The sequence below is a fragment of the Cydia splendana genome, chromosome 19, assembly GCF_910591565.1.
Source record: "Cydia splendana chromosome 19, ilCydSple1.2, whole genome shotgun sequence".
Lineage (NCBI taxonomy): Eukaryota > Metazoa > Arthropoda > Insecta > Lepidoptera > Tortricidae > Cydia > Cydia splendana.
In genome coordinates, this window is record NC_085978.1 from 10,022,636 (window position 1) to 10,046,887 (window position 24,252).

Here is a 24,252-nt window from a genome sequence, read left to right on the forward strand (position 1 = left end):
AAATTTTTCTAATAATTTCAGGTGCTGAAACGTCTGCAACCGGCTACCGGTGGCGGCGCTCCCGGTAAGATCTTTCTACCAATATATTAGCATTATTAGGTATACGACCATACAAAGATTAATACAGATCCGTTTAATACAACAGACTTCAAAATAATCCCTTTTTAAAGGACATTAGGTAACCAATTGCAAAACTCCGTTGATTCAGTTTGCAAAGACTGCTTCCAAAGTTGTTTGTTTTGTTCCAGAAGAACCCCCAGTGGTTGCCAACTCGACCAAGAAGGTTGCAGCTTGCTAAGCGCTCAGAGCCCCGACGTGAATGCAGTTACCCTGAAGATCTGGCTGTATAACGACCTCTGCGCTCTTTTAATATATTGACGTGAAATATTTTTCGAAAATAGAGTTATGTATGTGTACCTTTGTAAACAGTGTAGTCTTCAAGCAGTTGTGTGTAGATGTTATAATAGTATTGTGATATTTACATCGTACAATCTCTAGCCTAGCTCGTTGTGGAGACTATAATATCGAGACGAGTGCATTTGTTCATAGTTCCAAGCAATATTAATACGTGTATGGTAGGTAATTTTTATCTTTAATGAAAATGTACCCCACCGTATATCAGTAATTACATAATACGGATATTATCATAAGAAAACTATAGTTTTAAATGCATATGATTACACCAACTAGCCCTAAAAGACCTTTAGATTTTGTACTGTGAAGAATATTTGTAGTTTAACAATTTTAAGACTGGTTTAGACTAGTGACTTTACCTATAAAAGCCTCACCATGGCAAGTTACGTAAGAGTTAAAAAGTTATCAATGGAATACTCAACGCTACGTACGAGTACCATCATCCGCACTGTTCGCTGATCAGTCTGTTAATGATATTCCAACGTTATGATTGGATCTGTCTGGAGTTGGGTTCTTGGAACTTTGTGCTCAAAGACCTTCGGCGCACATCGTCTGTAACCAGTCTTAAAATTTGTGTCAAACACTGCCCAGTGTGTGCGAATAGTTTTGTGTGTTTTATTTATTAATGTAAAACCGGAAGCTATTAAGAATGTTTATTATTAGCGTTTGTTAGGTATGTGGCGACAGTCAATAGACATGGTCGTTTCTGAACAGGATAGGCGGTGGTTTGACATAGCGAACAATCTTAGTAACAACAAAATGTTTTCCAGTGAAATTCTTTTGCACAGACGTACTATTTATTTACAACTATCCAATAGCCAATAACATAGACATGTGAAATAAATCGATGGATTTATTGATCTTATTTAATCCCACATATAAGAAATATGCACAAAGGCCTCCCACACGCTCGGAGAATTCCTTGTGGTCAACCCATTTGTTAATTGAGTAAAAAATGAAACTTCAACTACCTACTTACATAGAATGGGATAGTAAAAATTTGGGATCAGAATAGAATGAACAAAAAAAAATTAAAACCAATATTTAAATTATTCGAAAAACAGTAACATAAAAATTAGGTAGTATTTATGAGAAATGTGTAGGAGTCGAAATTGGTGATCAAAATTTAATGGTTATTGTACCAAAGAAATAGGTGTGAGATTGAATTACAATAATTTAAGTAAGTGTATTGTGGTGTCTGACATTTTTAATGTGTTTTGTGTAGAGTAAAGGATATAGCGCAAACTTAATATATTAAGTACCTACTTATTAAATTATTATTTTAATATTTTAATTTTATAATTGATACTTTGTCATTTTAGTCGGGGTTTATTTTTATCTATTATTATTTGCATGGCAATAATATTTCTTATTCTGATATTAATGTAACTTCAATGTCAAAATGGCGTACAATGAAAATATTTTTTTAATTAACTACTGATGTTTTATTTATTTTATTAACTCCCGTATACCAACTACCTTATCGTGATATCTGAAGATCCGTACATATTAGATGAATAATTTGTGAAGGTGGATTAACTGACGGAAGAAGAAACAAAAATTAAGTAAGTAGTTAATTTTTAATCGTTACTTTCTTAAGGCGGGATTCCACCAGTGGGCGGCACTGTGTGGCACAAGCATATTCAGTACAAAAATGCTTGTTCCGCACAGTGCCGCACAATGGTGGAATCCTGTCTTTATTCGAGCACCCACAGGCATATATGTAAATGTGTTATTATATTAAACATTATTCAAAATATCATAACTCATATAGAATCTCTTTAGGATAAAGATTTTAATCACTTTCCGTTGACAACAACGTGGTTCGGGTTATACAGCTCGCCACGAATGTTCGTCTTCATCAACTGAAAAGAATATAAGAATAAAATAGACAAAATTTTGACATGAATATCTATGTACGTATGCCTAAAGAAAATACACTTATGACATCGCTGCGTCATATACCAACGCCCACATTGTTAACTGTACATCGGTGGACCTATGGGTGGCTAAGGTTATGCCTTTTGTAAGTCCACCGATGTACAGTTAGGAGTGTTGCTGCTTTTACCTTATGTATAACTTCCAGTTTCTTGATATGACTGGTGTTTTGCCTTTTTTAAACGTATGAAAAAAAACATTTGTGTGTGGACATCACACAAACTAACAAACTTAAAACCGAGCTCACCTCGACCTTCTGTTGATAGCTGAGTTCAGTCTTGGAGAGTACGTAGCATAGTTTGGCCCACGCCGCCTCCGCCGTCATGTCGAACGCCGGCACCACTCCGCATTCTACCAGCAACTGCAAGATACAGAATACGGTATGGTATAGCATACATTTACGGACAGCGAACAGAAATAAACAGTTAATTTCATAAGGAGTTATTGATTGGAGAAGAAGTTTTAGAGAATGAATCGTCCCTGAGAGTTGAGCTAGATGGCGCTTTGTATTTTTTGTGGTAACTGTGGTAACCGGAATAACCGCATAATGTGCGGAGCAGTACAGCGCCATCTACATTCGCTGTGAAATTCAAAGCAAATTGTTCTTAGACATAACCACAGAATAAATAATAGTAGTACTACCGTACAGAAAGGACACTTCCTACAAACCCCGAAGTTTGACAGCGGTTCAGGCTCGAATCATGCTATCCCTTTCTAATAATAGGCACTATCCCTTTCGGCTATTTAGGGTTGTCAAAATTCAAGTGATTATCTTATCTGTGGTCGTGCACACAAAAGGAAGTCAAGTGGTGCTAACCCGAATAATTGCTCGAAGCAATGCTGAGCCGAACGGAGCCGAGTTCGACCGAAGTGAGGAGTGTCTCCCCACTGATATAACACGAAGCCTTGGTAAAGAGTAAATGTAGGTACTTTAGAAAAACCTTATAAATGCAGGTAACCAACAATCATTTCTTCGAATGTTGCAGTTACTCACCAATCCAGTCTCATAAATGGCCTTCCCCTGCACAGTTCCATTGATGCACTGCGTTACGTTGACGACTAGTACATTATTCTTGACCGCTCGCTCGATCTCCTGGTAGATCTCCTTGCGCTTGATCGGGATGTTGCCGTTGCCGTATGTTTCTAGCACTACGCCTGGAAAATTATTCAAGTTTATACCTACTCACAGATCTTCATTTATTTTTACTAATCCCGGTAAACTAATGACAAGTATTGGCATATCTCTAATGTATTACTATCGCGCGCCGCGCTTAGTCGGGTCATGGTCGGGCCACCGAGTCAGTGATGGTATGAGTAGTTATGTACAGTACAAATCATTATGATTTCAATCTAATCTAAATACGTTAAATATACAATATACATATCGTGCGACTACGCTTTTGGCCGAAGTACCCAATTGTAGTGTCACATTTTGCTGATTTAAAAAGGAAAAAAATATTCAGACAAATATCAGAGTTAGTAGGTAGGTACCATTTACCCGTAACGAATCACTAAGTTGATTCTAGTTGAAATCCCTAGCATTTGATTTGAGAATGTGAAATCCATAACACTTGACTTATTGGAGTGACAGAGATAGAGAAAAACTAATTTCGAAAGTCAGAGCTCGCGATAGACCCGCATTTTCTATTTTCCCAGAAAGAAGAAATAAGTAGATAAACCTTCCATTCCTTGGAACACAGATCTGATGACCTCAGCCGTGATGGTGGGGTTGACTTTGAGCGTGTAGACCTTCCGGCTGAGCCGGTCGTGTATCCGACACTCGTCCGGTACTGATCCGGGCGGGTGGATCAGCATCTTCGGGTCCACATCCAGGGTCGTCCGGGCCTCTAGGATCGGGGGGTAGTTCGGGGTGTCGAACGCGTAGATGCGGGTGTTGGACACTTTCTTTACTCTGTGGAATTTTACAGTACAAATTATTGCTACCAACTCTGAAGATTTCAAAACTTCAATAACTAAGATTCAGGTGTAGTCGAGTTAATATCAGGCGGTCTAGCATAAGTTGCGTTCTCACGTGCGCGAGTCCATATTTGAAGTCGCACTAGATGTATGGATTCCCACGCGAGAACGCAACTCATGCTACCAGGTCTTTTGTGCAAATCATCAACCCTTTACTCGGCAAATTAAAAAACTAAAAGCAGGGGAACTTTAAGGTAAGTGCTCCAACTTAAATACCCGCGTCGCCATATTAGCTGTATAGAAAAGTAAATACTTATGTTATGGCATCGACTACCATCGTTCACCTGGCAACTAAATTTTTTTAAATTGCCCACTTGCAATAAGGCCTAACCACACCATACTCATATGGTGAAAAGTTGTCTCAGTGGCGTCGTCTAGTCTACAGGTTTATAAAATTTATAAATAAATTACAGTTAGGTTCAGCTAACCGCTGATATCACAAGAGGTCAATAAACTTGCAGTCCAAAATCCGGTTGTCTGAGTATCTAATTGCATAACTCGCCAGTTTGGCCTGACCAAAAAAACCGGACAAGTGCGAGTCGGACTCGCCCACCGAGGGTTCCGTACTTTTTAGTATTTGTTGTTATAGCGGCAACAGAAATACATCATCTGTGAAAATTTTTACTGCCTAGCTATCACGGTTCATGAGATACAGCCTGGTGACAGACGGACGGACGGACGGACGGAAGGAGAGCGGAGTCTTAGTAATAGGGTCCCGTTTTCCCGTTTGGGTACGGAACCCTAAAAAAGGCGTACAGATGTCGATTCAATTATCATTCGTCAGCAAATCTCGCTGTTCTGGTTAATTTATACAATAATCTTTTTCATATTATTTCACAATAATTATTTATGGTTCTCATAGGTACCTAGTTCCTCTGAACAATTTGGCTCCAAAGAACACGGTGACCTCTGGAATGAGCTGAGTAGCGGCGATCAGCAACGCGCATAAAAAGTTGTTGTTGCCGTCGCTACGCGGCTGGAAGATCGGCACCTGCGACAGACAAAACCATACCTTAAATATAACACTATAAAATACAATTTTCAATGCAAATGTTAGTGAAGTTTGAATAATTATAATGCGCTTAGACTTGATCGACTCCTCAAACAAATTGTGTATGCAAGAAGCCAGTTTTGGCCAGTACTGTGTGAATCGAGGAAGTAAATAAGAGTGTGTTTGGTTATTTTCGTTTGAGCGAGTGGATTGTAGAACGGTTCGTATTAATTTTAGTTAAACTTGGCTTGTAGAATCAGTTGTCATAGGTAGGTATGATTAATTTTATTTATGTCTATAATAAACTGCAATATAGATAAGTTTAGACGGATTATAATAAAAACATTAATTCACTAAAACATGCTTTTCAGTAATTAATTATTAAAATTTTAATTACCTACTTATGTCACTTTTCGGTAATTATATCAGTATCCATTATAATTTCTCTCCGACTCTCGTGAGTTCGTGCATAAATACGTTCAAACAACCTAGTACCTTATGTTTTTGTTGCTTTATTTTACAGACTGCAATTTATAAATAATAAGGAAACTCCAAGTCTTAATGTAAGAAATATTTTTGTAATCTTATTTTTAAACGACTGTTTGTTTCTTAAATAAATAAATATAAATATAATTTCCATAATCAATTATTCTAATTAAGTAGGATGGGTAGTTAGTAGACTAGTTAGGTATTTTTATTTTCGTTACGGATTTGCCGGTGTTATGGAGGAAAAGCAACCATTTATTATGACCAACGTGAGTAACGTGACATAAACTTTTAGCCCAATGCATACCTATAATCTTTTGCATTTATAAATACTAGTGGCTCTATGAGCTACCTCGCGTACCTGCCAATGGCTCCGTCATTTTGAATATTTTTAAAAACTGAAACGATAAAAAGATCCATTTAATTATCGAACTTGCTCACAACAATTCACGAGAATCGGTTGAGAAATGCGACCTGTAGAGGACAACAGCCGAACGTACGAAAGCATTTTTGCTCAAGCTGAAATCTCTCAGACGCTACCCTCGCAGTTCTCGCTCACTCGGTCAAAAGAACGCGCGTGTTACCTGTGCTCCTGTCAGCACGGAGGCGCCGTACGCCGTCGTGTCCGTGCCGTGGAGGACCACGAAGCCGTCATAGTCGTGGTAGTATTCCTGGACGCGCGTGTTACCTGTGCTCCCGTCAGCACGACGGTCTTGCCGACCGTCTCCAGCATGAAGGACAGCACGGAGGCGCCGTACGCCGTCGTGTCCGTGCCGTGGAGAACCACGAAGCCGTCATAGTCGTGGTAGTATTCCTGGACGCACGTGTTACCTGTGCTCCTGTCAAAACGACGGTCTTGCCGACCGTCTCCAACATGAAGGACAGCACGGAGGCGCCGTACGCCGTCGTGTCCGTGCCGTGGAGGACCACGAAGCCGTCATAGTCGTGGTAGTATTCCTGGACGCGCGTGTTACCTGTGCTCCTGTCAGCACGACGGTCTTGCCGACCGTCTCCAGCATGAAGGACAGCACGGAGGCGCCGTACGCCGTCGTGTCCGTGCCGTGGAGGACCACGAAGCCGTCATAGTCGTGATAGTATTCCTGGACGCGCGTGTTACCTGTGCTCCCGTCAGCACGACGGTCTTGCCGACCGTCTCCAGTATGAAGGACAGCACGGAGGCGCCGTACGCCGTCGTGTCCGTGCCGTGGAGGACCACGAAGCCGTCATAGTCGTGGTAGTATTCCTGGACGCGCGTTTTACCTGTGCTCCCGTCAGCACGACGGTCTTGCCGACCGTCTCCAACATGAAGGAGAGCACGGAGGCGCCGTACGCCGTCGTGTCCGTGCCATGGAGGACCACGAAGCCGTCATAGTCGTGGTAGTATTTCTGGGAAAAATAAACAGAGTATACGATGTGTATATAGAGTAGGTAAAAGTATTGGGTTTCGGGAAAGCTTCGACAGTTCAATCAGATCGAGGCCAACGTGACCGTAATAAGAAAAACAAAAAGAAAATTATATACGATTGTTTAAGTTTGTATCTTTTACTTTTGCGCGCTCTTAGATACTCGTAGATGGCGCCTGCGCCGCCCTTCGTAGTATAAGTCCGGGCGAAGCCCCGAAGCCCAACTTTCAGACATACACGGCGCCCTTTCCACTTAAGGCTTGCCGAAGCCCGACATTCAGAGCGCGCGAAGCGCGCTCTTGCAAAAAGGCGCCTGGCCTGCAACGCTCTACCCCGTAAGGTCGGGCGACATTCAATGCGAAACAGGGCGCCCTTTACACCGTCGCCCGACATTCAGGTCCAGGTCCCAGATTAAAAAAGTACTTACCTTGATATCTCTAGCCTGCTTGATCCAGTCGTCGAGAGTAAAGTCTGAAGAGTCCTTCAGTTCTTCGTACTCGTAAATTTTGTATAAGATCTTCAATTCTGTATCCTTTCCGTCTGCAAACAAAATTAATAAAAAACTTAATTTTTCTCTAAATACTTAGGCACTCTAATTCATAGATAACCAAACTTAGTAGAGAAGACATAACCGGGCAGTGAAATGGGTTAATTTGCTAAGACGATTATGTCTCACCATTCTTTTATTTTCATTTCCATAATTAAAAAACAAACCTGGCAGAGCGAGGTACTCCTTCTTCTCGGAGTTAGCGAGATGGGCTCTATAGTATTCTTCGTCGTGTAATTGTGGCAGGCGCCTGATCACCTTCTCTATGTTCTTTTGTGGCACCAGTACTGAAATAAATCATCCTCTTGAATGGAAACAAAGACAATAAGACAACAATAAGCGAAAATTTGGCTAAACGTCCCCTAGTGTTGGGTTAATTGATTAGGTAGATACAGCTCCATCCACTTAATCAATTTAGCAAACGTGCACAATGTAGGTACCTAAGCGATAAATAGATTTGACCGATTGAAAACATAATAATTAAGTTAAATACCTACGCCCCTATTAGTTATTAAAACAAAGTTAATTATAGCAATAGCAAAAATATGTTAGTATTTTCAAATGCCGCGAATTATAATTAGGTATTTAAATATAAAAATATATCATTGGCGGAAACTGAGGGATACCTACTGCTAAGAGGTTATACGAGTCAACGGAATAAGATAAGATAAAGCTGCTCTATTAGAAATGACTCGAAAAAAAAATTGTGCCTATAAAGCCGGTTACTTAAAAAAAGAAAATCTATCCCTTACCCCTTTATCCTAGATTTAAACATTATAATATAAGATACTGCCAAGATAAAATATTTGTGACAAAGATAAAATATTTGTGTCAAATAAAAATAGACCGGAGATTGCTGTTGCATGCAATGTTGAAATTGAAAATACGACTTAGCAGTGTACCATTTTTTAAGCATAATATAAGTACCATTTTTTACCTCCTTTTTCATTTTTCAGCATCCCAAACGTACCACCAGTGTAGATCACAAGCACTCTCTTAATTTGCGTCATGTTTATTATGTACTTAATTAGCGTACTGAATTATTACAAAACAACACTGCTCAGTGATAAATTGGAGCAGAAGTAGGTATAAGTGCTAATGCTAAATAAGAGACGTGTGAATTTAAACGACCGACTGGAATTTAGTGCCGTCTTAATGCTCAGATAACATCACCGTCATGATGTAAATATTCCGTAATAGTACGAATACCGATAAGTTTTTATAGAGTCATACTAGCTTACTGGTTTCTAATATGAAACTGCCTGTTATATTAGGACGGTGATAATGTTTTCTGAAATTCACTTCAAGTACCTACTTCTGCCACTCAATGAACAACGACTGACGAAGTATTCGAAGTATCAATGAGTGACTGTTTTGTTTATATTAACCTCAATCAACTCAATGAGGATACAATACAGTATTGCTCTGTTTTATTTGCCATAACTGATTAGTTTAAATGTTGAAGAAATAGCCGTATTTCAAAGCAATAAGTCATATTTTCTGCAAGGAACTGGAAAAACGTCAGTCGTACTAAGAGCATGTTAGGTTTGAAACGAATTGCATTTGGGATTCCCCAGTTAAAGAGAAGGGAAGAACCGTTATAGATCGAACTCTATGTCTAGCTACTTATTTTTCGCCCTAAGTGCATGTGGTATTTAACCGGTCTAGGTAAGTCGTTATACTATGAACTTAACTGTTTGTAATTTTTAACTCAATAAGGATACAATATTACGGTTTCTTTCATTTGTAACTAGTTTCATGTAATGAAAATGAATTCAAAAATAATTATTTTACGCAGGAAACAAAACAATTAAGTTTCAGTTGTACTAGGACTAGGATAGTTATTAATGAAAATGTGTCGCCCTGAGGGATTCCCTATTTAAAAAACGGGAAAGAACCTCAGAGCTCTGTTTTTGCTACCTGTGTAGGTACGAGTAGTTAACTACATGTTTCCCTCGGAATTGTCTAATATGAGACGGTTGATTTCCCCAAAATGGCTCAATTTTCTTCGCCTGGCCCAAAGAGGTTTTATGACCGCCTTCGCTGAAAATTATGAGTAGATGATGATGATGATGAGTAGAGTAGGGAGTATTAAGGCGTATCCAGATTAGTCAATTTTTCGCCAATCTGATTCAATCGAATCAGGAGGTGCGGACGCAAATACCAATTTGGCTCGCCGAATTCAACTGCCGATAATGACCGATATTAGCGATAAAAGGAGGTGCGGACGCAAGAATACCAATTTGTGAGGCCAGTATTTTCGTTCTGGGGCATTTTTTCAATTTAAAGGGCTCTAATATCACCATAAATCTAAAATTGGAGATTGACGCCAATTTCATTTCTGATCAAATCGACTGATTTGATCAGTCCCGTCTGGATACCACGTTAATAGGGACGCCCGGTCGATCGCCTGTTCAGCTTGATTCTCTGTGGCTGGAACTGCATATTATTATCCCGACGGCATTCCCACAATATTCTCCTTAAATCTTCTTGTTTTCCTGCAGAACAGAAGGACATCCTTTAGTGCGCTTTATTCCCTGATATAGACATAATCTAGTAGATAAAATTTTATTAATCTAAATTGGCGCAACCATCGCGAAGCGTGATGGTACAGTCAGCAGCAGAAGTAGCTAAGCGAGCGAGGTGTTCAAAATGATCTTGATGCGACTTTGTTGTTAAGAGAATAAGAGCGTGTCGAGGTAATTTTGAACACCTCGCCCGCTTAGCAACTTCTGCTGGTGACTGTACATAGAGGTATTAGTACTGGTTTGTAACTTTGTAAGTCTGTACAATGTTATTTAAGTATGCAATAAAACCGACTTATCTAATTATGAGCAATCAAATAAACCAGTTTCAGGGCCTGGGTTGACGTGGCAAGTATTTACTTATTCAATATAAGAGCCCTTTCACATTATCAGTTATCGGACCTGGTACTGCGGATATATATAGGTACCTATACAATTAATTAGTTCCGGTATCAGCTGCCTCTAAATCGTGCCGAATCCAATATGAGATAGGATATCAAGTATCTATCCGATAGCTGATGGGGGTCCACCATTATACATGGTCCCGTACAAACGCATTTTATTTCCTGTGTTGCGACTTTTTATTCGACATTTAAAGCAGGCGATTAATTTTCTGTGCATATTTTTGACCATTTGTCATAGAAACGGAAACTCTTACATATACCTGCAAATCTTCAGAAAATTCGCGTTTGTACGGGACAAACGGTAGACAATATCATGGAATGCTCCTTTTACGAGGTTTTCTTTAAGTTGATTAATATTAATATATTGCTATTTATCAATATCATGAAAGGAAATTTATTTTTAAATAGCCTTTCCAATGACCTTAGGAGACGAAAACGGGATAAAAAGTATCCTGTGTCCATTATACAAGGTACCTATGTGTATTTTAAATCTGCCGTTTCAGTCGTTTTTACGTAAAGAAGGAACAAACATACAAAGGATGATGTTCCGCTCCCATACAAGTTTGGCCCAACACTCGCTAAACATGGGTGGTATATTGTTAGGCTCCAAACATGAAATGAAAGTCCCGATAGTTATTAGAAATTCACGGACACTTCACAGAACATTATAAAAGCGGAATTTCTCTACGATTTTGAGGTTAGGAATTCTGCCTAGTATTGGCCATGTTAAATATTATTATGCCTTATTACAAGGAAATAAGGTGCCTTAAATAGTGTAACATATCGATGATATTGGGCGTTTAAAGGCTGTCAAGGAACAAAAATTGAATGAGTTGGTATTAAGTTAATATTTTTTTTTAATATGATAATATATTTAATACGACTTCCATAAATGAATAAGACATAGCATGCGAACCGGAATAGAGTGTAACAGCTAGAGCTGTTTTATATTAAAAATTGTTAAAGCATCAAATGTTAAACCAATCACTTAAAAAGTAAACATACTCGTATTTACTTCAATTCCAGAGAGAGAATGGATACAGTAACAATCACAAGATTGTTATAATAAATTCGATAACTCATTCCAAAAAAGAATGTCTCAAAAAGAAATGTTTGCCTAAAAGGCAGTTAATAATAAACTTCAAATAATAAACTTAATTTATTTCAAAGAAATTAGAGTTCCTAAGTTGTAGGTTTATCATATTAATACCATCAAATAAATATGTAATTTATATGAAAATACAATCCATAGTGACTCTATTCGTTATATATTCGTTCGCTATTCACTTTTGACGAAAGTCATTCAAAATTGCAAAAAGAACTGTATATACTTTTTTGTTTGGCTCTGGACGTCCATTTATAAAATGTCATTGATTCTATGTAATGGCGCGGGATGTATAGATTTGGTTTAATTACTCTTTTACTTATTTTCGTTACTAAGAAGTGTCCGTCGGAATCGAATATATGTATGAGATTGTAAGAAATATTATTAAATTTATCGTATATATATATAGCATGCTTATCGAACCGTAGGCCAAATTCGGCATGATCCTTTCGTATTTATAGGTACATAAAATATTAGTAGGACAAATGAAGGTGAGTATTTTAATTAATTTTATTAATTTGCGAGGTGTCGAGTCCGATAGCCGATATCATTTACGTTCAGTGTCAAAAGGCTCTTAGGCATGTCATTTACTGTTCACTTGCTCAGTCAGTCGATTTTTATGCCGCTAAGAAGTGATAAGTGTAGTCTAGTCTTGTCAGATTAATTACATTTACATACTAGGCAAGATAGTGTTGAATTCTACTATAGTTTCTCAACACTGTCTCTTATTTGGACTATTCATAAAGATAGCGCGAAGTAGCGTAGGTACGTACGAAACATAAAACACAATTTGTCTTTTGTTCTAGTACTATTTTTGTGATGATAATAAACTAGATCTTAAATCGACCTTTATACCGTATAATGGGGTGAGTAGGGATTACGAGGGCAGTTGGGTCATGAATGGGGAGAGGAGGAATGGTAGATGGTATTTTTAGACCAGAGTTATCACATTGTTACGTAAATACTTTATTTTCTTGAGAAGTCAAGCTATTGTAATATTGTGTCAATTCTAGTAATTGTCCCATCTCACTCAATTCCTATCCCCCCTAACCCCGATTACGGGGTGAGCTGGGATTTCCTACAATTTTGTGTTTCTTGTTGAATCTATGAAAAACGAATACACCAGAACACTTGTCAAGTATATAAATCAACGTGCCACACATAAAAATAAACCATTTATTGAGGTTTGAACTTCGCATTTGTCCCAAGTCCCAACTCACTCCAGTTTACGGTATCCTTTTGCCGGACATTTTTATATGAGTTCCCGATATTCCGGCACATGCCGTCTTCTCAGAGTAACAATAACTGATGTTTATCAAGTTTTCATTGAGGTCTACCAACTCACTACAAAACGATCTACCGTCTTTCGGATTCTCTCATTTGTACCTAAATATCGGAAACGCTTCGAAATATTAATGGGAAATAACTCATTCTTAAATAGTATAAATACATAAAGTACCTAGTTAAAATGTAGGTAAATTACCATTTTGATCGTATAAAATCGGTAATATGTTTTAACCCATTAGTGGGTAACGGCAAGATATTTGCGCGTCATACCACTCAGATATTTTATTTTTTTTCTCAATGAAAGTGATGGTAGGTAATACTAGTGGCTCTGTGAGCTGTAGACCTCGCGAGCAGAGTTTAAAACTGAATAAATGTATGGTTCCGTTGTTTTGAAGAATTTAGAGAATCTAATTTGACCATAAAAACTTAACTATCAATTGCTTACAAAATTCGGGAATTGGTTTAGATATGCGACCTGTAGAGTAGAACATACGGACATACGAAACAATTTTTGGCTAACAGGCCAATTCAAACTTACACTGATATCAGAAAGACATCTAACTGATGTCATTTAGTTATCGTGCATTTCACTCGTTCTTGTCCGTACATGTATTGGCGCAAGCGAGACGCACGATGACTACTAAATAACATGATAAAAATATCATCCCGATGTCAGTGTACGGTCGATGCCCCTTAAGTATACACGTCGCCATACTAATTGTATAGAAAAGTGGATAGAGTTAGACCAAGAAAAGTCTGCAGAGATTTTGACAGCACACGCAGTGCCAATGTTATTTGTGCCAGTGTCAAAATCTCTGCAGACTTTTCTTGGTCTAACTCTACTTATGTTAGGAAACCAACATTACCTTTGAATTAACCTGTAAACTGCAAGTAAGAAGCTTCGTGCGCGAGTGTGGCCCATAATTTCCGAAAACCATTTTTTCTTCGAGGCAATTACTCCGTTCTCATATTTTGCGTTGCCCATAATTTCCCGAAATCATTCATTCTCGGTAGCAATTACTCCGTTCCCATATTTTCCCAATGGTTATCTTCCGCAATCGCCTATTTTTAATATTTTTAAATTAATCTTTTCCTTATAGTTTTCGTTGTTTTAAATATCTAGGATAATATTTTCTTGTTACTGTATGTTAATAGTGTAGTAATTATATTTGTTACTTGTAGGTATTTCACATACAACAAATATCAAAAACACTAAAATTAAAACATAATCTAAAAAACTACAAGTAAAAAACCAAACGCTGTCAGCCAATAACTCTAACTCTAACCTACCGATCTCTGGGAGCAGATTCGTTTTTAGGGTCATCAAAAAAAAATAACCCTAACCTACCTATCTCTGGGAGCAGTTTCGTTTTTAGGGTCATCAAAAAAAAATAACCCTAACCTACCTATCTCTGGGAGCAGTTTCGTTTTTAGGGTCATCAAAAAAAAAATAACCCTAACCTGCCTATTTGAAAAAAATCTGGTTATTTTTACCACTAGCATTAAAAAAAAGAGAAAATATGGAGATAGAGAATATTTAGTTAGTGAAAAAAAAACCTACTGGTTATTTTAACTACTGGGATTAAAAAGAAAAGGGAATAAATTGAGAAAAGGAAAACTTAGTTTATGAAAAAATGTACACGAAAAATTAAATAAAGCGAAGAAAATCCACTGGGAAAAAATGAGAACGGAGTAATTGCCTCGAAGAAAAAATGATTTGCGGAAATTATGGGCCATTTTAGCGAGGCGATCCAAATTAAAAGGCTCAAAGTCTAACTAACATTATTGTTAGTGGAAAGCGCAACGTACGAGGAACCTACAGCTAGTTCCCTGAGCCCAAGGTCGATCACTACCCTAGGCAATGTTAACCCCTGCGATTTATGGATGGTGACCGCCCATGCTATAAACGTAAGTGGAAATTGACTCCTGGAACAGCCATGCCCTTGAACTAAAACCGCTAAAAAAATGTTCAAACAAAAACTCAAACGAATACGCTTACCTCGCGCTTCGCGCTCGCTTGATCAATCAGCAATACGATGTTTAAGTGCAAAAAAAAATGCATTTACTGGGGATCGAATCGGGTACCTATCCCATATCCTTGCTTGTAAGCGTCTTTCCAACTGCGCTATGATAGCATTTAGATGAGCTGACGAAATTTGGTTACTAAACTTATTCTCGAGTAAGAATTTAAATATCTAATCTAAAGAGAATAAAGTGTATAGGGGACGTGCATGAACTATAGGGGGCAGCACAGGAGCCGTCAGATCTTTGGCGCGAAGCGTAGATGTGTAGTTTATGATTCCGATGTAGCCCACGAGATGGCAGAACCTACTATGCACAAGGAAACGTACTTACGAGAACGGTAGATGGTAGCACTTGCTTTGGCAATGTACATGTGCACATATGTTTCCGATTCAGGCCACAAGATGGCAGGCCCTCCAACGCGCACGGTCCCTATAGTGGGCGTGCGTGAACTATAGGGGGTAGCATAGGAGCCGTCAGATTTTTGGCGTGAGGCGTAAATGTGACGTTTATGCTTCCGATGTAGTCCACAAGATTACAGAACCTACTATGCATAAGGAAACGTACCTACAAGAACGGTAGATGGTAGAACTTGTTTTGGCAATGTACATGTTTCCGATTCAGGCCACAAGATGGCAGACCCTCCAACGCGCACGGTCCCTATATGTATAGATGGTCAAGCAAATCTTGTCAGTAGAAAAAGGCGCGAAATTCAAATTTTCTATGGGACGATATCCTTTCGCGCCTACATTTTTCAAATTTGCCGCCTTTTTCTACTGACAAGATCTGCTTGACCCAGTATAGTAGAGGGTTATTGTCATACAAAATTTTGTAGTCACAGTAAATTTACTGCCATCTTTCGATACAGGATTAAAATGAAAATGAAAAAAAAATATCAATAAATGTATATGATTTTGACCCATGTTCTTTTACTGATATGAGTAAAAATTGTTAAATATAAAATGGTGTCGCCATCTAGACGAGCATAAAGAAGAAGAAAGGTATGGCGCCGTATATTCAAGAATCAAATTTTCTTTAAAGCGCACAAAGCCATCATCTCTTGCAAAAAATAAACGAATGCGCTTAGCCCGCGCTTGATAAATAAAAAATACGATTTTTTTAATTTTTTCAAAATAAAAAAATAAAATAAAAAACAACAATTGATACGAAATTTAAGTATAACAAAATACAAAAAGTTGTGTAGCAGCATACAATTACTGGGGATGGAACCAGGGACCCCCCGATGCAAACAAAAAAAGCGAACGTTTGCAAAATGCGCCATGATAGTTCTTACTAAAGCTGACGAAATTTAGCTACTCATTCTCAAGTAAAAACGAAATATCTAAATACATATATCAAAAAGAAAAAACTCTTATGATATCGATACGACTATTTGTTTAGGCGACAGGTATCACGACTCCGCCATTTTTAAAAATTTCCAAAAACCGGATTGACAAAAAAAAATTATTTAGTCATAGAATCTGGTCACAAAATTTCATGAGAATCGGTTAAGAATTGCGACCTGTAGAGGAGAACATCCGGAAATACAAAACTAAATATCTAAATACCGCCTAAACCAGCGATAATTTTTTTCTGCATTTTTTGTTATTAACTCTGTAAACATGTCTCAAAAAGAAACAACTCTTATGATATCGATACGACTATTTGTTTAGGCGCCAGGTATCACGACTCCGCCATTTTTAAAAATTTCCAAAAACCGGATTGACAAAAAATTTTTATTTAGTCATAGAATCTGGTCAAAAAATTTCATGAGAATCGGTTAAGAATTGCGACCTGTAGAGGAGAACATCCGGAAATACAAAACTAAATATCTAAATACCGCCTAAACCAGCGATAATTTTTTTCTGCATTTTTTGCTATTAACTCTGTAAACATGTCTCAAAAAGAAAAAACTCTTATGATATCGATACGACTATTTGTTTAGGCGCCAGGTATCGCGACTCCGCCATTTTTAAAAATTTCCAAAAACCGGATTGACAAAAAAATTTTATCATGTCATAAAATTCGGTCACAAAATTTCACGAGAATCGGTTAAGAATTGCGATCTGTAGAGGAGAACATCCGGACATACGAAAGCAAAATGCCCGAGTCAAAACGTAGACCTTCGCTTCGCTTCGGTCAATAAATTTTGGGTCGCATAAGAGAATAGAATATACTGCCATCACGAAAAAAAGGAGAGCTGATAAACGTTATTCCATCTCTTGTTAAATGATGATTCTTGGGCCTGAACTTAGATTTTTTACTATTGCCTACATTTGAACAAAAATGTTTGTAAATAAAATTTTCTTTGCTGGATTTATCCGATAGTCACAATTCTCTAGTTTCAGAGACAAGTTTGGCGATATAAAGTTTAAAGAAAAAAAAACTGTTATTTGACTATTTAAAAAAATGAAGACGGCAATATATTTGCCACTATCAGTTAAGTGTCTGGTGTTTATTAAAGGAAAGGGCCACTACTACTATTAGGCTACTATTGTTATTGATTTATATATGGAGCAATAGCTTAATTCAATACTTCAAATTATTACATACTAGCAACCTATCCACAGTTTTGCTGGGATTAGAATACCTAATTGGAAATAATATACAATACCTACATATAATAGTATATATTAAAAATATTATAAGTAACAAATCTTTTTAAGTTAAATAAAGGTTTTAATTATTTCTGATCATTCTATTGATTTTTAATTTATTCATTTTAGATAGGTACTTCATGCCACCCGTAGTTCCCCGGCAAACTGACATGACGGTCTTGTGACTGCCCTTGGCTGATAGCGGAAAACATATTGCCGTCTTATAATTCGGAAACCCCGAAATAATATATATATTTCTCTTTCTCAAAAATTATAAAAAAAATAATTCATGCTGTGCGTATCGTTAAAGTTCTCGATTCATTGCTATAAAAAAATAATGTTCAAAGGGTTAAAATACCTAAATGAAAACATGGTCCAAAATACATCGATGAGTGGTTCGTGGTTCTCATGAAAATGATTAAAACGATGCCACAGAATAAATAATAGTACTAGACGATGCTTACTAAGGTGCAGCGGGACAATTACAACTAATCGAAATATCTTCCATATTTTACATTATTAACTAGAGTGCCATATTTGTCCAGATAGCGGAAAAGATTTGTTGCGTGTGTTGTGTGTGACTCTAGTTATTAATAATGTAAAACATCATGGAAGATATTTCGATTAGTTGAAATTACCCCGCAGTCGAAATTGTCCCGCTGCACCTTAGTGAACATCGTTTTAATCGATCAGTGGGTATCTACTCCTAAGATCTCAATTTCAATTGCATTGGATTTGGAAATAGTTTACATTTAGGTAATTAATTGTAGACCTACCTAAGCTATGCAGATATTAATTCAAATAAGCAATTTCGGTGCAGCATAAATGCGATACCATATCCAATTCGGTAAAATGATTAATTATAGTTAATAACAGTAATATGAACCTTAATTGATCATCTCTCATAAATTGTATTCAACTACGCTGCGCCGATATTGGTACCTAACAATTTTAATTAGCATGCAAACAAATAGGTACCTACTTTGTTGTTAGTATGAAAAGTTATACATAATTGCATAATATCTGGGAGACCGAGCTTTGCTCGGAAATCATATGAAAACTCAAAGATGTGCGTTTTCCCAGAGATAAGACCTAGAATCGATTTTTCGGCTCCGAAAACCGCCATACCTATACCAAATTTCATCGAAATCGTTAGAGCCGTTTCCGAGATCCCTGAAATATATATATGTCGCAGTACGATAGATAAAGCCGTTATATAGTTATAACCCTAGGGATATAATTATAATCATATTCCTAGTAAGATAGTAATTGTAGGTAGGAGTGCGGCGGTGCGGCGGAGGTCTAGTTATATCCCTAGGGATATAGTTATATGCCGTTCAGTACGTATTATGAAGTAACTATAATACGTTTCTAGTTTAGTAATATAATTATATTACTGGATTATGTTCAGTATTATAATTGTAGCAGTCGTGGACCATTGGATCAAAAAAATATATTGGGAAAAGTTTTAGAAAAGCGAAATGAAAGTCATAAAATTGGAACTTCAGTTGGTATTCTGAAAGATTGGTTACTCAGACTCTAGATTTTGAGTCAAGCAAAGAACCGGGATTTCAAAATATAAATCCCGGTACTTTCGGGATTTTCGGGACTAACATTTCCAATACAATTTTTGACTGTTTTCTGTTACTTAGCATGAAATATCATGTTTTTTAAAGAAACATACTTTGATAGAAGATAATGCTAATACTTTTATGGCTGTCCACATATTAAAATCAAAACAAAAATATTCAATGGGTTTGACAATGCCGACAATATAAAAATTACGTAATTTGAATCTTAGACATAAGTGTTTCTACAATAAATAATTTTATACGAATTATTATCAGTTATTTGTATACTAAGGTCGAGAGTTAATGGAGGCAATGATCGTGTGACTTTAAGACACGTCGTAAAAAATTAAAATATCATGTTTAGAGAAAGATTCATGGTCTTTTTATGCTTTTTTAGGGTTCCGTACCCAAAGGGTAAAACGGGACCCTATTACTAAGACTCCGCTGTCCGTCCGTCCGTCCGTCCGTCTGTCACCAGGCTGTATCTCACGAACCGTGATAGCTAGACAGTTGAAATTTTTGACAGATGATGTATTTCTGTTGCCGCTATAACAACAAATACTAAAATCAGAATAAAATAAAGATTTAAGTGGGGCTCCCATACAACAATAAACGTGATTTTTGCCGTTTTTTGCATTATGGTACGGAACCTTTCGTGCGCAAGTCCGACTCGCACTTGCCCAGTTTTTTACTGAAAATTTAGATAAAAACTGATCTTTTAAGGCAGTCCCGAAAGTACCGAAAATACCGGGAAATCCCGGTTCCATTTCTGCCTGGTACCGAATATCCCGGTTCTTTTAAACAGGTACCGGTTCTGCAATCCCTAGGCCCGGTACATTCTACGACTCTTTCCGAATAGACTAGACTACTAGATTTAATGTGAGCGATTTCAAAGCATGTCAATAAATAGATACAGGCACAAGAAATAATAATTATTTATGCCTGTTATGATGATAATAAGGCATTTAATTCTAAGGTCAAATATTGTTGATAAAGTACTTAGGTAGTTTGTTTTGTGAACTTTATCTCATCTGTTATAAGCGGCATTCTTACGTATTATTTGTAATTTTACATAATCTCACGAATAGATAGTATTATATAATATAAGCAGTGTTCCACGTGTAGAATTATATTGAGCAAAAAGTTTCAATAACGACTTGTAGTATGCTATGGGGCTATTCATAAATTACGTCATTTCAAATTAGGGGCGGGGGGTCTGGACATCGGATGATGGTAGCATGACGTAGGAGGAAACGGGGTCATTCGAAGCATGATTTTTGGATGATTTTAGGGGGGGGGGGGAAATCGTCAAAAATCGATGACGTAATTTATGAACAGCCCCTATGTACTATACGCTAACTACCTCTATGTAGTTTAAAACGTATTTGGTATTAACTAGGTATATCCCTAGTATACTTAGGAAGCTAGGAACCTGCTACATCACTCTTAGCATACCTAAAAGGCTTAATCATTGTTAGGAGAGATAAGTATAAAGTCTTGAACAAAATCGTGTTCCCAACTTTGACAGCTGATATAATGGCGCTGTACGGCGCCATATGTTTTATAATAACCGGATTGTGAAATCAAATCAGACTTGACAACCAGAGTTACCGCAATTATGCGTGTATATTAATACACGGAACCATACAGCGCCATCTTCATCAGCTGTCTAATTTATAACACATTTTTAGTAGACTTTGCAACTCTTCTACAATTCAATATAATTAACGGCACCAATCATGAAACTTGCTGAATGCTATTCTTTTTTTTATTTTCGGCGCGTTAAGGATGACTCACGCTAAACCGGGCCGGGGCCAGGCCGGAGCTTCCAGCGCTTCGTTTTCTATGGAAAGCACCACGTGATCACCGATCAGCCGTCATAGAAAATGACATGTCGGACGCCTCGGCCCGGGCCCGGCCCGATCTAGCGTGAGTCATCCTGTAATGAAAGACGCCGCAATTGGTTTAACATAATCAACACAAGGACCGGTTAGAGTTACAGTTTCGGCAGATATGAAGAACCTGCCCGCCTAGCCAAGGTGACAATCGCTTGCGCTTCGCCATCGAATCGCTGTGTGTCTCTCTATTACTCTTCCATATTAGTGTGACAGTGACAGTTGCGTTTCGTTCGCTACGGAGCGTTAGCGATTGGCATGTTGTCTACAGGGCCTGCTTTCAATTTCAGGTTTAAAATGTGGGCGTGTGACCCGGCGGTGACGTCACCGATCCTGGAGAGCTACAGCGCAGCAGGGCCGCTATTCGTCCAAGCTCTACAGGGATTCTTAGCGGCACAGTGCGCCCTGGCCGGTGATCACATGTGGCCTGATGACGCTACGGAAGCTGTGCTTCAAGGTTTGTGAAACCTCGACACTGGATTGATACCCAATGGAGACTACGCGAGGATGAGGAGGATGCGGGAGGGCATGTGCGAGGGTTTTTACGGACACCTGGCTGGTGATCGCTTGTGACCCGAATAAGGCTAAGCGTATGCTGATATTGAGACGCAGGCGACGCAGTTCATGCAGCTCAGCGCAGAGCAGATTTTGTAAAGTATAGAACGTCCTTTTCAACGCACGCTGCATCGCAAGGACGTTCCATATAATAGGTACTTTACAAAATCTACTCTTATCTGCGCTGCGCTGCGTGAACTGCGTCGCCTGCGTGTCAGCATACGCTTAGGCTAAACAAATAAAACTGTTGTTCGAAGTACTTGAAGTACTACAAGTATGTGAAGCATCGAGAGTATCGACACTAGGAAGCAGTGTACTTTGCAAGGTGACGTCAAGCTTCCAAGTGTTTTCAACTCTCCCGCTGCACGACCCACTCAGTTTGCACATTTGGCCGGTCCCACATATTGGTCAGTTAATCGTTAGCGAACTTACTTTGCAAGGATTTAATTATTAAGTACTACATAGTACAAGCTTTGCTTAGTTTGGGGCTAGGTTGATCTGTGTAAGATGTCCCCAATATTTGTTTATTTATTTTATTTATTTACTGTCCGTAATTCTCGCATTCATAGGAACCTACCTAAGAAGTAAAACAGATAATTTTATTTATCTGTGCTGTTTCTAGATCCCAATTATGACTTCATCGTGGTGGGGGCAGGGTCGGCTGGTGCCGTTTTGGCGAACCGTCTGACAGAAGTTGCGGACTGGAAGGTTCTGCTCGTGGAGGCGGGCGGAAACCCTTCCTTAGGAACTATGGTAAGCGTGCCCTTAGGTCTAAATTAAGATGCTTTGGATAATGTAGTCAGAAAAAGCATTTTAAAAGCAAGTTAAAATAGCATTTGATTAAATCATAAGGTGACCCTTAATTTGTTTTATCTTTTATCCCAAGGTACCACAAGGATTTTTTAGTAACATCGGAGGTCCGGACGACTGGGGCTACCGGCCAGTTCCTCAAGAAGGAGCATGTCGGTCCTACGCCACGAAGAGCTGCGCCTGGCCACGAGGCAAGACCCTCGGCGGCTGCAGCGCCATCAACGGCATGTACTACGTCAGAGGCAACAAACTCGACTACGATGAATGGGCCGCCGCCGGCAACCACGGCTGGAGCTACGATGATGTCCTACCGTACTTTAAGAAAAGTGAAAACTTCACTGGAACCCTAAACGAAGACACAACCCCGTACCACAGTACTGGTGGATACCTAAGCGTAGAGGACACTAAACCTATTCATGACATTGAAAAAATAATTATCAAAGCTGCTACGGAAATCGGCATTGAAGCCCTGTATGATATAAATGGCAGCAACCAAATGGGAATCACCAGAGCTTTCAGCACAACCAAAAATGGAATCAGACACAGCACAGCATCCGCATTTCTAAGCCCAATAAAACAACGCAAGAATTTACATGTCATCAAAAATACGATGGCAACGAAAATTTTGTTTAAACCGAACACCCGAGACGTGGAAAGTGTTGTTTTAAATAAGAATGGTAAAGAATTTGTTGTGAAAGCGAAAAAAGAGATCATAATATCAGCTGGTGCTATCAATTCACCCCAGTTGCTAATATTGTCAGGAATAGGGCCTCGAAAACATTTGGAAGACCTAAATATAGATGTTAAAGTTGATTTACCTGTAGGGGAAAACTTACAAGATCACTTGTATGTCCCTGCCTACTTCACACTGCCCGGTGATAAAGATACGCTTGGACTGGTTCAAATTGCAGGAGCTTTCGCGGAATATATAACGCATAACACAGGCATATTCTCGGACACAAGCCCCCATAAAGTGATTTCTTTCTTCAATACAACGGATCCTAAAGCGAGCAGCCCAGATGTAGAATTTCATCAGTTATTTGTGCCTCCGAACTCTTATAACTTTTTAGACCTTTTTAGTGTACATGGGATGAATGAAGAATTAATAAAAAAGTTTCGTAAGTTAAATGAGAACAATCATATACTTATAACGGCCTTAGTTTTACTGAGACCAAAGTCTAAAGGACGCATTATCCTCAAAAGCACCGACCATAATGACCATCCATTGATTTATGCCAACTACTTGCAAGAGCAAGACGACGTCCTCACAGTCATTAGGGGTTTCAAGCAATACGCCTTAAAGTTGGGAGATACAGATGCATTTAAGCAGATTGGTTTAAAACAACAATGGATAGAAATTGAAGCTTGCAAAATGTTCGAGACAGATTCAGACGACTTTCTAGAGTGTGTTGCGAGAGAAACTACATTTTCCCTTTATCATCCCGTTGGAACGGTAAAAATGGGCCCAGATGGAGATAGCAGTGCAGTAGTCGACCCGGAGTTAAAAGTTAGAAATGTAAAAGGTCTAAGAGTGGTGGATGCCAGTATCATGCCAGATATCACGCGAGGAAATACAAACGCTCCAACGATCATGATTGCCGAGAAAGCAGCTGACATGTTAAAAGCATTCTGGTCTAAAGGGCATACAGAACTATAAACTAAAAAGAATAAATGTGACATATGGTGAAGTATGGTTGGTGGTACAGACTTATCATTTCAGGTATC

At 38.4% G+C, this 24,252-nt stretch overlaps 3 protein-coding genes across 7 annotated transcripts in view; 2 read left to right on the top strand and 1 right to left on the bottom strand.

Moving 5' to 3' along the window:
- Positions 1-1,848, top strand: part of LOC134800209 (flotillin-2) — a 395,117-nt gene extending 393,269 nt beyond the window's left edge. For 3 of the 4 annotated variants that reach the window (XM_063772701.1, XM_063772705.1, XM_063772703.1), the window contains 2 exons: positions 22-64; positions 249-1,848. In XM_063772701.1, the coding sequence (XP_063628771.1) occupies positions 22-64; positions 249-298 (93 nt within the window). In that variant the 3' untranslated portion in view covers positions 299-1,848. The remainder of the gene's footprint in view (positions 1-21; positions 65-248) is intronic. The other variant, XM_063772702.1, reaches the window with a different exon arrangement.
- Positions 1,849-2,093: 245 nt separating this feature from the next.
- LOC134800211 (L-asparaginase-like) lies at positions 2,094-8,807 on the bottom strand. Of its 2 annotated transcripts, none has more exons than XM_063772708.1 (9): positions 8,694-8,807; positions 7,924-8,043; positions 7,637-7,749; positions 6,495-6,620; positions 5,196-5,320; positions 4,032-4,264; positions 3,347-3,507; positions 2,600-2,713; positions 2,094-2,279 (listed from the first exon to the last, which is right to left on the bottom strand). In XM_063772708.1, exons 1-9 carry the CDS (start codon positions 8,764-8,766, stop codon positions 2,214-2,216), a joined length of 1,131 nt encoding a protein of 376 aa, XP_063628778.1. In that variant the 5' UTR covers positions 8,767-8,807; the 3' UTR covers positions 2,094-2,213. The 2 variants fall into 2 exon arrangements, with proteins under 2 accessions (XP_063628778.1, XP_063628777.1); XM_063772707.1 differs by lacking the exon at positions 6,495-6,620 and adding an exon at positions 7,067-7,192.
- LOC134800178 (glucose dehydrogenase [FAD, quinone]-like) lies at positions 5,521-24,226 on the top strand. The gene is made up of 4 exons (XM_063772662.1): positions 5,521-5,540; positions 21,453-21,619; positions 22,340-22,470; positions 22,604-24,226. Exons 2-4 carry the CDS (start codon positions 21,460-21,462, stop codon positions 24,182-24,184), a joined length of 1,872 nt encoding a protein of 623 aa, XP_063628732.1. The 5' UTR covers positions 5,521-5,540; positions 21,453-21,459; the 3' UTR covers positions 24,185-24,226.
- Positions 24,227-24,252: the final 26 nt, after the last annotated feature.